General features: G+C 46.4%; 1 protein-coding gene across 5 annotated transcripts in view; it reads left to right on the plus strand.

Annotated features, from left to right (window-relative positions):
- The window catches only part of LOC119175773 (uncharacterized), an 84,542-nt gene that overhangs the window by 17,423 nt on the left and 48,299 nt on the right, over positions 1–18,820 (plus strand). For 4 of the 5 annotated variants that reach the window (XM_075885280.1, XM_075885285.1, XM_075885281.1 and 1 more), the window contains exons 3-10: positions 123–321; positions 7,636–7,716; positions 7,824–7,968; positions 13,242–13,337; positions 14,281–14,477; positions 15,786–15,839; positions 15,910–16,074; positions 16,390–16,705. In XM_075885280.1, coding sequence (XP_075741395.1) covers positions 123–321; positions 7,636–7,716; positions 7,824–7,968; positions 13,242–13,337; positions 14,281–14,477; positions 15,786–15,839; positions 15,910–16,074; positions 16,390–16,705 — 1,253 coding nt within the window. The remainder of the gene's footprint in view (positions 1–122; positions 322–7,635; positions 7,717–7,823; positions 7,969–13,241; positions 13,338–14,280; positions 14,478–15,785; positions 15,840–15,909; positions 16,075–16,389; positions 16,706–18,820) is intronic. The other variant, XM_075885282.1, reaches the window with a different exon arrangement.

Below are 18,820 nucleotides of genomic sequence, written 5' to 3' on the forward strand. Positions count from 1 at the left end.
GCTATAGCAATGCTGTTGTGAAACTCGTCATGAACTTGGAAGGTTAAACTTGGAAACAAAAGGGCCACGCAAAACCCTATTTTCCATGGACTGGGGCATTTCTGAACGGTGCCTGTTTGCAGGAGCATGGCGGCATTTGCGGGCATGTGTGACGGGGGCTCGGCAGAGGACGGGTGTTTGGCGGCCTCACGGGATGACACCACCATCAACGCACTGGACCTGCTGCACGACAGCCAGTATGACACGGGCCGTGCCCTGCAGGCTCTGGTCAAAAACCCCGTACCTCGTGGCCTCGATAAGAAGTGGACCGACGAGGACCAGGTAGATATACATTCGCACAAGTTTTTTTTCCTTTCTTTTCTTTTCTTTTTGAGTGTTCACATGAGCAATCCTCCATGTTGCTGTCGTCTTTAGAGGAGTCCACTATACAACTTGCCAGAGTCTGTGAGCAATCACTGCGTCCTGTTTATAAACGCCTGTCTGACAAAATGCACCAGAGGGAAGATGCAGAATGCGAATGGGGCCTTGCATTCGGTCATTTGGAGCCTCTCACCGAAGGAGAAGAATGCGTCATTGTTGGCCGTTGAGACTGCCGTGGCAGATGCTGTGTGCACTTCAACTTAGGGAACAAAGAATCTAGTTCGCTTATTTTGTGTGAACTGCAGCTACCGTATTTACTCGGGTAATCCTCGCACTTGCATAATTCTCGCACCCCCCACATCACCCAACAAAAATATAACTCCCCCCCCCCGAGTAATTATTGCACCCCCGAAAATTGCCGCAATAGTGTCGTCTGCTAGTCCAGCTGTTAATGATGATAGTGCACGCCATCTGGCACCATCTCTTAAACATCAAGTGTACTATTATTGCAGGAAGATTCAAGCCAAGCCAAAGCGGCCACTGCGCGTTGCGTCGTGTTTTGTATGTTGTGTCGGTAATCTTGTGACGTTATGGGGCGATACTGAAGCTACACGGCTGCTTTCAAGTTAAAAGTGATTGATCGTGCACTAAACAACAGCAACAGGGATGCCGGTAGGCCCTTCGGAGTCGACGAGTTTTGTGTTCGCTACTGGTGACGGCAGCTGAGAGCCACCAAGACGCGTTGAGCCTGCCGTGTGCTTAAGGCTGGGATTGATGGTAAACTTTATTTCTTCAGAAGGAAACTGTGGACGAAAAGTGATTGATCGTGCACTAAACAACAGCAACAGGGATGCTGGTAGGCCCTTCGGAGTCGACGAGTTTTGTGTTCGCTGCTGGTGATGGCAGCTGAGAGCCACCAAGACGCGTTGAGCCTGCCGTGTGCTTAAGACTGGGATTGATGGTAAACTTTATTTCTTTAGAAGGAAACTGTGGACGATTCTGTTAAATGGTCATCAGCCCAATACTGACATCCTATGCTTACCTTTTTTGAGGGCTCTTGTTGAGTGACGAACGCTACCGCTACGCCCGCATTGCCACAAGCTTTGCGTATGGTATATTAATTCTCGACTATTTGATTGCACTTTTTGTGTCTGAAATAAATCTTGCCTTGTGTTGAACCTCTGCTTTTATTCTTTAGGTAAATTTTAATCAGTACTTCTCAAAGCTTGCTGTTAGTTGCCGGTGTGAAAATCCCGATTTGCGGCCACTTCGTTTTCTTGTTAGGTCTGTACGTTTTCGTGGAAAGTTTTCCCCGTGTAATTATCGCACCCCCCAACTTTGCATGCGTTTTCCGCAAAGAAAGTACGAGGATTATGCGAGTAAATACGGTAGATCAAACATGCACAGGTAACCAGCAGGTGGTTGAGAAAGACTATCGCCGTGCCGTCGGCTCGAAGAGGAAACGTGCATCTTCAGCGGCGTTCCAGGCAGCCGCAAAGAAGAAGCACAAGCAAAAGCCTGCTTCAGACTACTCCGCAGGGGCTTTCCGAGTGATTGTGAATACAAGGGCTGTGGCTTTCATGCATTAAATTTTCGTTTCACAACTTTTTCAGTTTATTGCGTTTTTCTCAAATACAGATTTTTGCATGTTTTGAATTTTAGGGTGAGCACTGTGTTGCTAATACGGATTCGATTTTTTGGTGTTTTTTTGTTTGAATGATAGGGAATTAGAGTGTACAAGAAAACCTTGATAAAATGTTTAAGGACATCGTAAAATTTTGAAAATTTTCAGAGATCACCATTGAAAATTCAGAGCTAAGAGACTGCGACATAAAAATTTCATAACTTTGGGTAAAGTTTAGATAGCAGCATTAAATTGCATATTTGCACTATTTGAGTATTCAGCAACATACAGGTTTAATCTCGGCTCTCTTGATGCATTACTTTTTATGCATGTCACATCCCAAATTCGTAAAATAAGAACAGTTGTAACTTTTTTTTGAATATGTAAAGGAAATCTAATTACATTGTTTTAATCGGTGTACAAAGCTGAATAGTTCCTGAAAAAATCATGTCTCAAGGCCTAATACTAATATATTTCACAACTGGTCCCATGTTCCCCCTTAAAATGTTCATGACAAGGTCACCCACCAATTTGCAGTTTTCAGCTATAACTGAACGTACGAGGTCTGTTGTACTGACACACTTAAGAAAAGTGTACTGTACAAGAATATTTTAGTATTCAATGGGTTGTAAAAGTTGCCAGCTATGAACCCCCGCCAACCGCCGGCGGCTGCCATTTCGTCATGGTGCATGTGACGTCATGTGCTCCGTAGAGTACAGCTGATGTCTTCTGTTGAAGTTTCAGCCACTGCAAATAGTTCAAGTTCAATCCAAGTGAAAGAAAAACTGAAATGGCTCAATGGCATGTGCAACTGATTAGGGAACAAGATGCTACAAACACAGTACGCACACTCACACAGCAAGCAGCTTTTACGTCGTGGCTCACAAGTGTGCCCGACTATCGGGCAGCTTGTGCCTTTATAAAAATGTTTGACCGTGTATGAAGTGCTCGACCAAATGTGTTCAAATTTCGCCCGCTTCTTTTTAAGTGTGATAGAACAAATTCCTATTAGACAGATTGGGATCGAAAATTGGGTGTTATGGTCAAGATTATGAGAAAGTGTCAAATGAGAAATGCAGCTACACTCCTCATTCCGCCATTTCTCCTCACTTCAGTTTTCCATCTGACCCTAGACTTCTCTCTCTCTCTCTGTATTGATGAGGATACTTAATAGGTAATATTTAGGTCCATTAGAAATGCCTTTTAGGTTCTACAAAGATGCTTCGTTGTATGCATCATGCTTCAGTTGGAAGAATTCTGAGTTTGAAAGCACAGGCACGGTATCAATGTTAATACTGTGGGTTATGACAGTCTGAAGAAAGAACAAGTAAATGGGGTGTCATTTTGTGCCACAACCAGTGATGTGATAGCTGCGCCAATTGCGCCGAACTGCGCCGAAAGGCGAATCCTGCGCCAGCCTGCGCCAGCCTGGTCAAATATGAGCAATCTGCGCCGAGTCTGCGCCAGAAGTTGCCATTTGCACTGCCAGTTCTGAAACCGAAACTGGAGCCATTCGTGAACTGCCATGGTTGCTGGCAGGCTCGCCACGAGAGCAGCCTTGCTCGCTAGGAGGCGCTTGTGATGGTAGTGAAGTATTACGGCTAGGTGGCGTTAACCGCCGCCCGATCTAAAGGGTACAGCCACATCCATCCATCCATCCAGTCACTACTAGTGACGCAGAGACGCTCAACCGCTGAAGCCTCCATGGCCGCATGGCCGCATGCAACATCGGAAATGGCGGGTTGCCGTTCGAAAGCTTCGAAAGGTAAGCAAACCGACTTGCGTTGTTCTATTTGTTTGTGAAGTTTCGGCTGGTGCCTCGCAGCAGTCTTGAACCCCCCCCCCCCCCCTTCCGAGACTCAGTTTATTCCGTGCAGTGCGCCTCGCAGCTACCGTGGTAGCGACCGTCCGTATCGCGGCCCGAAGAGACGGGCATCGTGATGCATGTACTGCTCGTGAAGCGCGTCAACGAAATTAGGCGGCGTGAATTCATGGCTGTTAAACTGAAATTTCTAAAATAGCGCATGCGCAGCAAGGTTCCGCGAAGCCCCCACAACAGCTTATCGCTATCAACTTTGCCTGCGTCGAAAGCGCGCGCAAATATCAGTGCCCGGCTGCGACTGCGATTTTGCCCCGCAGAGATAGTGCTTGCGGCCGTACTTAGGTTTTGCGTTTTGCGCTAAAAACCTTGGCCGATAATTGATATCTTATTACCCTACGTAACCCTTATTGTGCACGAAACTAACCTTATAATTTCTGCAAGCGAGCCGAGCCGATCGCACACGCATATGCATTTACAAGCTCCGTGGTAGCGGCGTCGCCGAGGAGCACGACCGAAGCGTGGAACGCTAAAATACGGAGCGCTAGTGTTGAGTCGTATGTGCTTCACGGACCTTACTGAGTTTATAACACTCCATTGACCGACGTGTTTGTATCGGCGTAGTGTGACAATGCGGTCTAGCAACTCGGCAGTTGGCCGATGGTTTTGTTGTTCCACCTTTTTCCACGTTGTATTTTTTATCCTATTAATAGATTTGTTAATAATAAATTGTGGGCTCATAATACAGTACCATCTTGCGATAACGCTACCCTCATGCTAGTAATGTACCTTGTTTATCATGCAGGTCGCAACACCAAGTTCAACAAGGATATCCTTGAGGCCACAGATCCAAATGGCGACGTCATCTCTGTTTGGTGTCGTCAGATGTCCGAAGACAGTGGCTTTTGCACAATGTGTAACCAAACTATCTCGTGCAAACAGCATGGGGTGTCAGCCATTATGAGACATGCAACCAACAAGAGGCACATTGAAGCTACTAGACAACATCGTGATGCTTCTGGCCTACTAAAAAGACAGTCAACCATCCAGTCATGCTTGGACTTCACACCAAAAATGGTGATCTCGCCATCGGACCTAGTAACACAAGCAGAGACCATTTTTGTTGTCGGAATGACACTCAAAGGGGTGCCATACTCATGGGCGGACACTGCCACAATGCTCTACCCTAAAATGTTTCCAGACTCGGAGGTTGCGAAAAAGTTCTCATGTAAAAGAAGTAAGGCTTCCTACATTGTGTCGGATGGCCTTGGCCCTCACTTTAAACAACTTGTAGTTGACGAGTTAAACAGACCAGATACTTTCTACAGCATCGCCATAGATGAGACGCCAATCCCGGAGCAGCGATGCCAACAGATGGATGTTGTAGTGCGGTACTACTCGTCAGTTGCAAAAAGAGTTCTTGTAGAACATCTGGACTCGTGTCGACTGGGTTCATGCACTGCGGACATTCTTGTAGGGGAAGTTAAAAGGGCAATCCAGGACCTGCCACAAAATAATCTTATTTGTGTGTTTAGCGACGGACCCAACGTCATGAAGAGTTTTAAGGCAAAGATGAAGGAAGTGAACCCGCACATTTTGGATGTGGGTGACTGCTGCCTTCATAAGGTTCATAACTCCTTTGGGCGAGGCCTGGATGCCTTCGGATCAGATGTGGAAGCAGCCGTCGTCGACGCATACTACTTCCTGAAATCATCTGCGGTTCGCAGTTCTTCCCTGAAGGCACATCAAGAAGCTCTGGGGTTACCAGAGAATGTTTTCCTTCGGCATTTGAATTCGAGGTGGCTCACTCTTGGTCCAGCTGTGGGCCGCTTCATTGAGCAGTTTGACGCCATCAAAAACGTTGTGCTGTCTAGTTCATCACGCCGCTCAGGTGGAAAAATGCGTGCACGTTTGGCTGAAGCCTTTTCCGACAAGGCATTTTATGCTAAACTCTTGTTTGTAAATAATGCTTTTGACCTTTTTAAGGATTTTTTGACGTTGTTTCAAGGTACAGAGACGTTAGTGCATCGTCTATTTGGCGAAATGGTGGCGCTTGTCCACAAACTTTGTGGCCGTTTCATGAAAGCGGAATCGTACAACCCGAAAACTGGGAAGGATCTGCTACTCCTGCAGCCTAGTTCATCCGTGAACTGGAAGTCAAAGGTGGAAGTAGGAGAAGACACTGAAGCTGCCATGGCAAGCTGGGAGGCAGCTGAAAAAAGGGCATTTAGGTTGGGTGCGAGGAGTTTTTACATTAAATGCACCGAGTATCTGCTGTCACGGCTGCCACTAGACAACACTAATCTGGAAAGCCTTCGTTGCCTTCATCCCGACGCTCAAGGCAGAGAGACTTCCGCCTGTGATTTGAGGTTGCTCGCTGCTAGACTCCCACAAGTAATCGAGGCTAGCAAAATTTCAGCCCTCATGGACGAGTTTACCCTTTTTCAGCTCAAGCCAATAGAAACCTTTTCCCTGAGTGTGGATCAACACTGGCAGAAAGTTTTTGAGCTGAAAAAGGCTGACGGATCAGCAAAATACCCTCTGCTATGCAAGGTAATCAAGGCATTGCTGTGTATTCCGCACGGTAATGCAGACCTGGAACGGGGCTTCAGTGAGAACCGCCGCATGCTCCTCGAAAGGGCCCGCTTGACGATTCATAATGTTAACGGCATTCGGCAGATTCTTTCACATGCAAAACGGTTTGGTGGAGACCCAAGCAAGTTTGTGGTCACTCCTACTATTATCAAGGCTGTCCAGGGGTCTTCCAAAAGGTACAGAGAGCGAATTGCTGCAGAAGAGTCGGTAGCTAAGCGAAGGTGTACTGACTCAAGTAAATCATCTGAAAAGGATGATGCTGAACAGGCTGTACAAGCTGAAGTGGAAACAGCAAAAAAAATGATCTGCAATGCTGAGCTTCTGATTGGGCGGGGAGTGAAGTCCAAGGACTTTGGTGACATTGAAAGTGGGCATTCACTTCTAGCAGAAGGCAAAAGCAGGCTTGCATCAGCATTGGCAAAACTCACCTGTGCCAAGAAAAGGTCTGCAACTTAGTTACCTGAGGCAGCAAATTTTGTTTTGTAGGTGACTTTGCAGCATTTCTCTCGGGGATTTCTAAACTGGTGTTTAAGCTTCTCAAATGAGAGGGCGTGTGTAGGTTTTTCTTGGAATTTTTTATTGCCATGCATAATTTGTAGTTTGTGCTTCATATCTTTGTCATTTGTCCAGTGTGCTGTGGTTTGCGTATGCATAATTTGTAGTTTGGGCTTCATATCTTTGTCATTTGTCCAGTGTGCTCTGGTTTGCGTATGTAACAATAAATCAAGGTTTTATTCTTTGTGCAAATGGTCATCACTTGCCGTAGCACTATGCGATACCGTACGCGTACGCCTGCTCCAAAACCATGCTGACCTGCTCCAAAACATGATTTTAGCTGCTCCAGAAGCTGCTCCAAAGTGGCTTGGGCCAATCACATCACTGCACAACAATAATCTTCATTTTGCATGCTTTTCCCTGCATTATTGCTGCGTGGTCAGCACTTCTAGGTCACAAAGGGCACATTACCTACAGCATGACTCGGCATTCTTGCTAGGAAAGTGACTAGCATAGGGTTTTCGAGAAAGTCAACGCAAGTTAGCCAGATCACAATCATTGTTTGTAGGCAAGAAAAGACACATTTTTTTTTAGAGTGCAGGTGGAAGTTGTCTGCAAATATTTGGTGGACAGGAAAGAACTTTGTTGTGTGAAAGTACGCTTTGGATGCCTCTAATTTGATGATACGACACATCCTTAACCTTTCTGACACAGTGTCTTGCTTGTGGTCTTATCCGTGCAGAAACGCTTTGTCAAGGGCCTGAGGCAATATGGCAAAAACTTCTTCAAGATACGCAAGGAGCTCCTCTCACATAAGGAGACGGTCAGTGTTACGACTCTTACTCAAGCTGCTTTACCTTATCTTTGTTTTGCTTTAGTTAGGCATTTTTTGGCTTAGTCTTGAGCGACGCTTACCGTTTGCAACGGCAGGCTGACTTGGTGGAGTTCTACTACCTGTGGAAGAAGACCCCAGGCGCGGCGACTTCCCGGCCTCACCGGAGACACCGCAGGCAGAACGTGCTTCGGCGAAACAGACCATCATCCCGACTGACCAAAGTGGCGCAGAATGAATTCGGTAAGTTTTGTAGCAGCTGTGCAGTGCACCTAATACATTGGCCAGTTTCCAGCTCGTAGTACGATCATATGCTATGTGATGCCAGCTGGCCACAAAGAAGTGTTCCCCACTCGCGGTTATGGCTGCTATCAACGCTATCTATAGTAACATTACCATGATTACAGAAGCATGAATGCCCAATGAAGTGGACGGGAAAGCCACCGTTGCTGTAGTTCAAAAAGCAGAGCATTCAACATGATACCGTATTTACTCGATTGTAACGCGCACCCGGTTTCCACGACGAAAAAAAAAAAAGTAAGACATCGATTGCAACGCGCACCCATTTTTCTCGTTGGCCCGCACGATCACACCACTCAGGAAAATGACTCCTTTTGGAAGCGTCTTCCATTTAAATATGAGGTACGGGCGAAGCTTGTGCCTATCTGACGTGCAACGGTGCATTGCCGTCACTCTAGTTTTACCGTGGCTCGATGTCAGCACGCGAACTTGCTTCGCCCCCTTCTCGGCGGTTGTGGTGCCTGGCATGTCGAAGTAAAGAGACGTCTGATCGGCATTCCCGATTTGCCCAAGTAGGGAGCCGTTGTGCCGCAAGTTTAGGACAAACCTCTGAAAACTGTGAAGCTTTTCTTCGTACTCCTCCGGCAACTTTTGGCATATGCCTGTTCGCCTTCGGAGGGAAAAGCCTTTCCTCTTCATAAAGTTTGTTAGCCAGCACCTGCTCGCTTTAAACTGGCTCCGCATTAGCCCTTTTTCTAAGGCTAATTGCATAGCCCGCACTTCGAGCAGTTTTGTCGTCACGGGCCGCAGTGCCGCTCACTGCTCAATCACATACTCGCCGAGCAGCTCTTCAATTTGTGGTTCGCATTAATCTTTGCTGTCGACAATATTCTGCTTTTGTTTCCGCCAGTCCCGCACGCACGTTTCGGGAACTCCGAACGACCGCAACATTTCTAATAGGACAACTGTACTTCATTTTATGACATGTGCCCTTTATATCTTTTGTACCATTAAATATCTTCTTCTATGGTGAGATGCAATAATGTTTTCATTTTAATTAAAATCTGGTTTTTCAGTCAATATCTGATACTTGCAACTGTGATAATTTCTGGGTTGTATGTTGTTTTCGCTGCTGATTAGATATCGGGGGGCTGCAGTTTTGTTAAGCTGTTCAGGATAGCTCTTTCTGGCACTCCTTCACAATTATATTTCTTTAAAGGTGAGAACTAAACTTTATTTTTTCTAGTAATAGCAGTAGTGATAACAGTAGTGTTACTTGTTTTAAATTTTCACTAGTGAAATGTTTAGTGGATATGGAAAGAGACAGGAACATGCAACATTCGCGTTCTCTGCTGTTTGTTATTTATCTTCAAATGGTTATAGCCTGACTGGTGATAAAAAGCCGCAGAGTCATTTGTGATGCAATCAAAAACATTTAACATCTTTTTATTGCCACCAAGGTGAGAGCACTACGAAAATAATGTGCTGTGTTGTTCGCATTGCCGGCGTCTCCTCTATTTTATCAGTGCTAGCGCCCGCTGCAGCCGTTCACCACCTTCTCCTCTAGCCCTTTCCTGCTCATACCCATTGCCTAGCCTTCGTGTGTGCTTTGTGGTCATGGGGAAGAGAGCCCCTCATGCAGTGCCTCACGATGTGAATTATATAAATTTTTTGTTCAGTTGTGTACAGGTTCATGGGGCGGTGTGTTGTATTTTTCGTGGTCACAGTGTTGGCAGTCATGCTGGCTCTGTTAGTGATAGTGTTTTAAGGGGAGATGTGAGTCGAAAAATCGCGTTTTCAGCGAAATTTCTCGTATTTCTGATTTTTATTGCATTGTAATCTTCAAACCTTCTTCTTTCATTTGTGAAAATTTCAAAACTAAATTCGAACCGCAAAATGCAAAAAAATGTGTATGAAGGCATCGCTGTAGATCAAAATTTTGTGAATTTGCGCCGATATTGGCCATCTTTGACTGCGCGCTGCTCCCGGTCGCAGTGCCGCCCGCCATCGCGATCGGTTGGGAAAGTTGCGTCCGACCTTCTTCTTACAGCTCCGACGACCGCCAGTTTCATACGTGGGCAAAAAAATAAAAAACGAGGCCTTTTTATCACGTGGTTTGAGCGGTTTGAAACGCGCGGCACCCTAAGCCGCATCTCCATTGGCTACCGAGTCATTGTCAGCTGTGTTGGTGGCGGCCATCGGCATTTGGTCCGTCTGCTTTTCTGGGTGTCTACGCATATTTCCGCGATGACAAGACCGAAAAAGTGCAACGTGAGACCGCAGAAGTTTCGAACGAAGCACAAGTTCAAGGGAAGGCGGCGTAAAGCGCCCCGAACGACGGCGATGAACGAGAACGCGCCTACGTGTGCTAGGCCTGACGGCGGCATCGACGAGTGCGCGAGCGACAGTGGCTGCGATGAAGGGATTGACGCTGCGCTTTCTTTCGTCAGTGCTTCACAAAAGAAGCTCGGCTTCTTCGAAAAAGACGAAAGACAGCGCGATGAGGTTTGTGCAACGACAGTTTTGTGCGACACCCTCTTGCTGACGGCACTTGTGGCAGGTGCGGCATGCCCTGCTTGCGGTATTCAAAAACTTGCCGTTCGGGAGCCGGCAGAAAAGCGCAAGGGACTTTCGTCGCTCCTTGAACTTCTTTGCGAAAACAGCGAATGCTCAGCGACTGTTCTTTCGTGCTCCTATACGTCACTGCGTGTTACGGCGGACGGCAGCAGCCGAGTGAGCCAACGGTACGACAGTAAGAGCTCCCGAGATAGTTTTGCTGTAAATGTGAAGGCGGTGGTGGCTGCACGCGCTGTCGGCATCGGGCATGAGCAATTGTCGAGATTTTGCTCCATTATTGGACTCCCAAAGCCAATGCACCACCGAGGATTTTTTTCGATAGCAAAGAAGGTGCACACCGCTGCCATGGCAACTGTGAGTGAAAACTTGCGCCGATCCAGAGAGTTGACGAAAGAAGTAGCAGGCGAAACTGATGTGGCTGTTATGTTCGACGTCACTTGGCAGAAGAGGGGCCACAAAAGCCACAACGGGATTGGCGCAGTTATCTCCTTAGATACTGGCCTCTGCTTAGACTTCGAGGTCATATCAAATTACTGCCTGACATGCAGTAGGCACAAGGATATGGGCCCAGACGAGGAAGTGTGGCAGGCATTCCATGGCCCAGTCTGTGAAAAAAATGCAGACTGTTCCTCCCATGCCATGGAAACGGAGGCTGCAATGCGCATTTGGCAGAGAACATTGACTTATGACACCCCACTGCATTTCATGACATTCTTGAGTGACGGTGACAGCAAAGAATAGTGCAGTTGCAGAGTCAAAAGTCTATGGTGCTGTCAATATAGAAAAAGAAGACTGCACTAATCATGTGGCCAAGAGACTTGGCACCGCGCTACGGAAGCTGAATGTGCCATTACCACGAGGGCAGAAAATGAAAGAGCCAGCCATTCAGAAGCTCCAAACATACTATCAGATTGCCATAACAAGCAACAGGGGGAGTGTACGGGATATGTACACTGTAGTATGGGCTTCGTACTTCCACTCATGCTCTACTGACAATGCTGGCAGCCACAAGTTTTGCCCTGCAGGAACAGAGTCGTGGTGCAAACATCAACGCGCTGAAGCACTTGGTGAACCTGCACCACGCCACACACCTCTCCTGACAAAAGCACAGGGATTGGCTGTTTTGCCCATTTATAAGCGGCTAACGGATGAGAAGCTCCTTGCTCGATGCATCAAAGGGAAAACCCAGAACGCATCGGAATCCCTGAACAGCAAAATTTGGCTACTTTGCCCCAAGACTAAGTTTGTCTCCCGAACGGTTGTCGAGACTGCCGCAGCTATGGCAATCCTGTGGTTCAACAAGGGTCATGCTACTTTCGAGCACATCCTGGAAGAGCTCAACATACTGCCATCTAGAGATCTGGATACTTTCAGTGATTCCCGCGATGCGAGGCGCGTCAAGAGAATGTCTGAGCGTCTGACAGCAGAAGCAAGGGACCACCGTCTTCGTGGAGTGAAAAGGGCACGGCTAGAAGAGAGTGCTCGCAAAGGACCGTGAGGGCACAACCTATGCTGCAGGACAGTTCTAGTAACTTGCAGTGCTTTTCAAAGTTCTGTTGAACATTATGGCCAAAGATTATGCATTTCTAACAACTCTGTGATAAAAAAAAAGGTTTCAAACTTTCAAATGCGTTTTTCTCCTTTTGCAGTTTTGTGTGATCTGTGTTTCTTATACACGCTAGTTCGTATACTTACAATTGTCATACCTCTATGAAATTTTGCACATAGCATGGTGAAGGCCCATAGAGTGCAAGTATCTATTCAGATTGTCAGTGCTGCTTGATTATGTTTTTCAAAAATTACATAACATTGAAAGCCCCTGGCAACTAGAGCCATAGTAAATTTTTCTATTTTATTATTGTATTTCACCTTTTTACACACAAAATTTATATAGTTTTTTGCACTCTACAGTTCCAAAGGATCATAGTCAGCTATATCTGCATGCTTTATCTCAAATTTTTATAGGTCAGAATTGTTGCATAACAATGGCCATAATTTTGCAGTATCTGACTTGCAGAAAGAAGACCAAGCAATCTACATGAAAATAAATGACATATTTGAAAAGAGGAGAAAAAACTCTATTAGCATCCCAATTCGTGTTAAATTCAGACTTTTATTAAAGAAAATCGTTTTCGAGTAGCATCTCCCCTTAAGATGGCGTGGCGCTGTTCGTGGTGCTATGCGGCAACTAATGGGGACGTGTCACAGTTTAGCCGCTGCATAACTAGCGCTCTGAGGTGGCGGGGGCGTTGCTTCCAGTCACAAAGAAGGAGCATGAAAGAACAAATTTGACAGACGTATGATATTGGAGAGGGACACACATTTATCGCATCTCCGGAGAAAAGCGTTCAGAAGCACGCATGACACAAGCAGCGCGACCCCTAATGCAGCTTCACATCACGACTACCCCCTGAACGAAGGAGGACTGACGGCTCCGGTTGAGAAGAGCACATTTGCACTGGCATTGAATGAAATAAAGGAGGCGTTGGCATTGCTTTCAATTCCCCCCCCCCCCCCCCCCCTGTACACTTCAGATTATGATGTATGCAGCTGCTGTGTATTTTGATCAGCTGCAGTTGTGTCTGCTCCCTAAATCTTTGGTTTACAACAAGCGTTTTTTCTTTCAACTTATGGTAGTTGCTCATCTCTATTGTGCTTCATTCTAATCGCTGCTCACTCCCTGTTTTTTGTTTGCACAGCTGATGCGAGTTCAGCAAGCGAAGAAGAGGAGTCTGCTGATGATTCTGATTCCCGGGAAGTGCCAGCCTACATGTGCCAGAGCTGCCTTGCTACCAGTAAGTGGTACTCAGTGGTATTTTTCTGCCAACTCGCTACCTTCTCTGGTCTCAACACATCCCAGCCACGACGTTCGCACTTCGATAGAGGTGAACTGGCAGAGTACCATGTAGTTGGATCTAGGTGCTCGTTAAAGAAGCCCAGGTGGTCAAATTTGCGAAGTTCTTCACTATGGTGTCACTCATAATCTTAGCGTGGTTTTGAGATGCTGGACTTGTGTACTCTTGTGTACTTAAGATTTCTGTGAGCCCTAAGGGGACCCATATGTTCGCAATAATTGGGCGCCCCAGTAGGGGCACTGGGACAAGCGTCATAATCACATCACGGTTTTAGCTTGTAAAGCCCCAGAATTCAATTCAGTGGTGAAGGTTGTCAGTCAGTGGCATACTGTGGGAGAAATTTGGCCATTTCTAACCCTTAGCATCAGTCCACCACGTTAGTTCTGTCTCCATGCCATTTCAGACCAGGGTTTTCCCCATTGCTCCGCTTCACCGTCCACTGCTCTGATTGACCCCTTTGACATTTGATTGACCTTTTTGACATGCCCCGAGGAACCAACTCGTAGCAACTGTCAGAGTTGTCAGTTCCGCTTGTACATAAGTTTCGCGAGTTGCTTGTTGGATTTCCAGTTGCTTGTCGCGTTTTTTTGGCCTTCATTGAAATTTACCAGAAAGTAATTATCTTGGTGATCACCAATGCACGTTTGTCACACACCGATAGCATGTTTGTCAATGACCGACTAGAGTGTTTGGGCCAGAAAAGTATGACCTGGAATGAAATGTTGATGGCTGCTGAAAGTTGCAAATTTGGAAACTTCTTAAGCCTGGTATACCCTCTGCTTCTCTCTCTCTTTCTCTCTGCTAATGTCTGCCCCCTAGAAATTTTCTGTGGAGAACCTTTTTGAAGACCGACCTGACTCGAGCATGGTATGGCAATGCACAGGTTCAAAGGAGTGGTTCCAGACGGGCAAGGAGGGTTCGGTGCTCTGCTGGGACTGCTGCCAGCAGAAGAAGGGCACCGAAGCGGTGAGACCCCTCTCGTCCAACGAGGGGGACGGTGCCTCGCCGTTCCTCTTCAAGCCTGTCGACGGGGACGCGCTCAATGGCAAGCATGTCATGCGTACCCGACGGAACAAAGAGGTGCGTCTGCTGCTTGGGGCATGCGAGCTGAAATTGTGACCGAAATGAACCTCAGCACAGTCGCCGAGCTGTAGTCAGACCCGAGCAAAGACCTCCTAAATGGTTGATTGATCTCTTATTGCAAATTATTCGGTTCACCGAAAGGTGTGTGTTTATAATCTCGCATCATCACTTCTTGTGGGGCTTTCTCTTTTGGGAGGTTTGGCAGCACTGACACGAGTGTTTCCCTATCAATATTTAGCAATTGATGTAGAAGTTTTTAAATAAAACACATAGGCGCTGTCACCTTGAGCTGTTGATCGTTTTCTTGTATTTGTATGACGCAGTGCGAGCCAATAAGGCCATTGATAAGCATTGAATGTACCAACCCAACTGTTATCTTGTGTATGTGTATACCGTAGCACTCTTTGTTTAGTAAAGATTAGGCTTGTGCTAATATTTGAATGCTTCGAATGTTCGAAGGAATACTGTAGTATTCGAATTTGCTTTGATTCGAATTGAAGTTATTGAAAATTTTGAAGTATTCAAAATAAGTTAGTCTGCATGAAACCTACCTGTAAAGGTGGCTTCACTGCAGTGGAGGTGTGAGAAGCTGTTAGAGAACACTTTGGTAAGGAAAATCTGCACTGCCGCGAAGCCTTCCTTGAAGTTTTGATGAACATCATACCCTCACATTGATCCGTGTTTAAGGTTTAGAGGCTTGTTATACCGGCTTATATTCAAGTATAGGAAATTGTAAAATGAACATTATTTGCAGGTTATCGCTTGCTTTCTACAGGAAGTCAAATCCTGCTACTATTAAAGTTGTTTCATCTTGAAACAGTGAAATGGCATTTGCACAGGCCTTGTTTCAATTTTAAAAAAATACTGTGCAGGTTAGTTAGGCCATAACAAATATGCCAATTTTTTTATATGTGATATATATAGTATTCGAATTCGATTAGAAAATATTCGACCAAAATCACTATTCGCTTCGAACCTAAAATTCACTATTCGCACAAGCCTAGTAAAGATACAAAACGACGTGACTACAGCCCAATATGGTGGCACGCGAAACTCGCGTGCGAAGTATTGTAGAAGTCTTGTCACTGCCTGGAGCGTTTTTTTTTTTTTTTTTTCATTGACATGTCGAAATAGCAGTTACCATACAAAATAGTAGAAATGGTGGTTTCAAGTAAAACAATCACAAAGAAATGTAGACAGAGCTAACTCGCGTGTGACTCCCACAATGTGCTTCATGATCAGACTGTGGTTTCGGCATGTATTAGGTACCACAATTATTTTTTTCTTTCTCTGCTTTTTTTGTAGGATGACGGCGATTTCCACTTCCGAAAGACGGGGCGGGGTTGGCTTACTAATAAAGTCTGTATGCAGCACGCTTTTCCCGCAGTTCCTTACAGCCTCCTTTTTTTTTCTTTTCCTTTTTTCCCAGAACCAGAACCATACGAAAGGCCGGAGTAAACATGGCAGCAACAACATAGGAGGTGATGCAGCAAGCCCAGAAAACATGGATGGAGCGCTCACTGCCAACAACCGCGCAACGCTCGGAGGGCGCAAGTCGCCCGCTGCCAGCACCGCTGACAAGGACAAGAAAAAGGTCAGTTTTCAAGCGCACTCTCTGTATCTGTAATAACGCTATGGAATGAAAAAAAAAAACCAGTGAAAGGAGTGTGGTGCTTTGTATATGCTGTGCTGCCTAACCACATCCCCAGTAAGCTCTGCTATGCTAGAATTAACTCACGGGGTAGGTGAGACGGGCTGATGTTCCATCAAGGGTGAAACAAAGTATACTAAGAACTTTTGAACTGGCTGTTATCTTGCAGTGTTGCCATACCAATTCTGGCATGTGGCGCTTTACTCATCCAAACAGTCTGCTTCTACTCACCGTTTCATTTCACCTGTGCATGTGCAGAAGACGAATCCCGACACTCCTACAAAAGGCAAGAAAAGAGGTCGCGACGACACTGCCCCTGCATCCAATGCGCTCCCCACGACACCGACAACTCCCAATGCTTCTCCGACTGAGGACTCCACAGAAGCGACAGCGGCCACCACCGCCATCGTCGTGACTGCGCCATCGCCGGTCAACGAGGAAGAGGACAAGGTGACCTCGGCATCCAAGAAGAAGAAGAGTGAGGCAGCCGAGAGCCCCGTGGACTCGCCGGGGGGAGCCGAGGGCCTGTCAAGCCGGAGCAGCAGTGTCGGTGGCGGTGCTGCCTCCAACGAAGGTAAGGTGCCTCGTGCCTGCTGCACTCCGGTGCTGATTGAGCTGCCCTGTCTGTGTGACTGTACCTTGCTGCCTGCATTTGCTGTGCTGGCCAACATTGTTTATTGAAACGCCGAGGATGCAATCATTTTGTGTCAGTTGGAGCCTACACAACTGGCCACTGGGTGCCAAGCACAGTCAAGCCCCTAATGGATATGAAATGGTGGCTTTCTAATTAAGTGGTGTGGCTCTAAACGAGCAAATTTAGTCCAGATCTATATTTTAAAACATATATTTATCCGGAAAATTGATAGCGAAAATATATGAGTGCTATGGAAACTGAAGGTGCACTTATGAAATCCGACACGCCAAAGTTTTTGGAGTCCTAAAAATCTATCAGCGACTGTAGTTGTTGTTTTAGGATGCAGTGCTGTTTACTGTATTTACTCGATTCTACTGCGCCCTCGATTGTAACGCCCGATTTCTACGGAAAAAAACAAAAAACGTAAGACATCGATTGCAACGCACACCCATTTTTCTTGCTGGCTCGCTTGATCACACCACTCGAAAAAACAACTCCTTTCGGGAGCGTCTTCCATTTAAATATGAGGTACGGGCGAAGCTTGTGCCCATCTGACGTGTAACAGAGCATTGCCATCACTGTAGTTTTACCGTGGGTCGATGTCTGCACGCGAACTTGCTTCGCCCCCTTCTTCTCGACGGTTGTGGTGCCAGGCATGTCGAAGTAAAGAGGCGTCTGATCGGCATTCCCAATTTGCTCAAGCAGGTAGCTGTTGTTGTGCCGTAAGTTTAGGACGAACCTCTGAAAACTGTGAAGCTTTTCATCGTACTCCTCCGCAAAACTTTTCGCATATGCCCGTTCCCCTTCGGAGGGAAAGTCTTTCCTCTTCATAAAGTTAGTTAGCCAGCACCTGCTCGCTTTAAACTGGCTCCGCATTAGACCTTTTTCTAAGGCTAATTGCATAGCCCGCACTTGGAGCAGTTCTGTCGTCACGGGCCGCTGTGCCGCTCGCTGCTCAAGCACATACTCGCCGAGCAGCTGTTTAATTTGCGGAAACCAACCCTGCTGTGGTCCACTGAAGTCTTTGCTTCAAGCTTTGCTGTCGACAATCTTCTGCTTTTGTTTCCGCCAGTCCCGCACGCACGTTTCGGGAACTCCGAACGACCGTGATGCGGCCCGATTTCCGTCCGTTTCTGCACACGCGATGACTTTTTCTTTAAAAGCGGCATCGTGGTGCACTCGAGTTTTTGGAGTCGGCCCTTCCATGCCGTCGATGCTAATGCACTACAAGATGACGAACTCCTCAGCACACATACAAAGTGCCGCACATGGGAAACGCATAAGCAGAAATGGCCGAAGTGCCATGCTGACGCACGTAGGGGGCGGCCATTTAGGAAATGCCGATAGCAATAGAATGACCGTATTCATTTTTTTTTTCGTACTCGATTTTAACGCGCATGCGATTTATAAACTCGCTTAACCGGAAAAAAGGTGCGCGTTAGATTCGAGTAATTACGGTACTTTTCAAATATGTTAAGCACTGTTGTCATTACTATTGAATAATCTTTTCACACTCAGAAAATGAATGTAACTAAATGGAATCGCTGCTTGAATGGAACGACTGGCTCTAGTGTGATTGGTTTTGTAGTTCAACTCTGCACATTGGTCCATCTCGCAGTGATTGGAACTCTTGTTAAACGAAAGTTATATTTTCGGTCTCTCCAGTCGTACTTTTCATCATAAGGATGAAAGAAGCCGGAAAAAAGAAACATGATAAGACAGCTCAACTTGCTTGCAATCAACTGTATGAGAAACTGTAGTGCCAGCAGTGCCAGCGCGGCTTTGTGAGGTTACGCCAGGTTGGGGCGCAGCCCTCGCATTTTTGGTTGCTTGGAAACTGCACAGCGAGTTTTTTTGTAGAGCATGCTTATGCTGCACTGGACAGCATCACTGTTGAAGAGGCGTGCTTAATACAACACAACGCTAACCAGTCTATGAAAATTAGCACTGTGTTGTCTAGAGTGTGCCTTTTCTGTGGTTCCTATTTAGCCTGCACTACCATCAAGAAAAAATCATCATAACTCACTGTAGTGGTTTGCTAGACTCTGAAGACGC

The sequence above is a fragment of the Rhipicephalus microplus genome, unplaced genomic scaffold (assembly GCF_043290135.1).
Source record: "Rhipicephalus microplus isolate Deutch F79 unplaced genomic scaffold, USDA_Rmic scaffold_108, whole genome shotgun sequence".
Taxonomy (NCBI): Eukaryota; Metazoa; Arthropoda; class Arachnida; order Ixodida; family Ixodidae; genus Rhipicephalus; species Rhipicephalus microplus.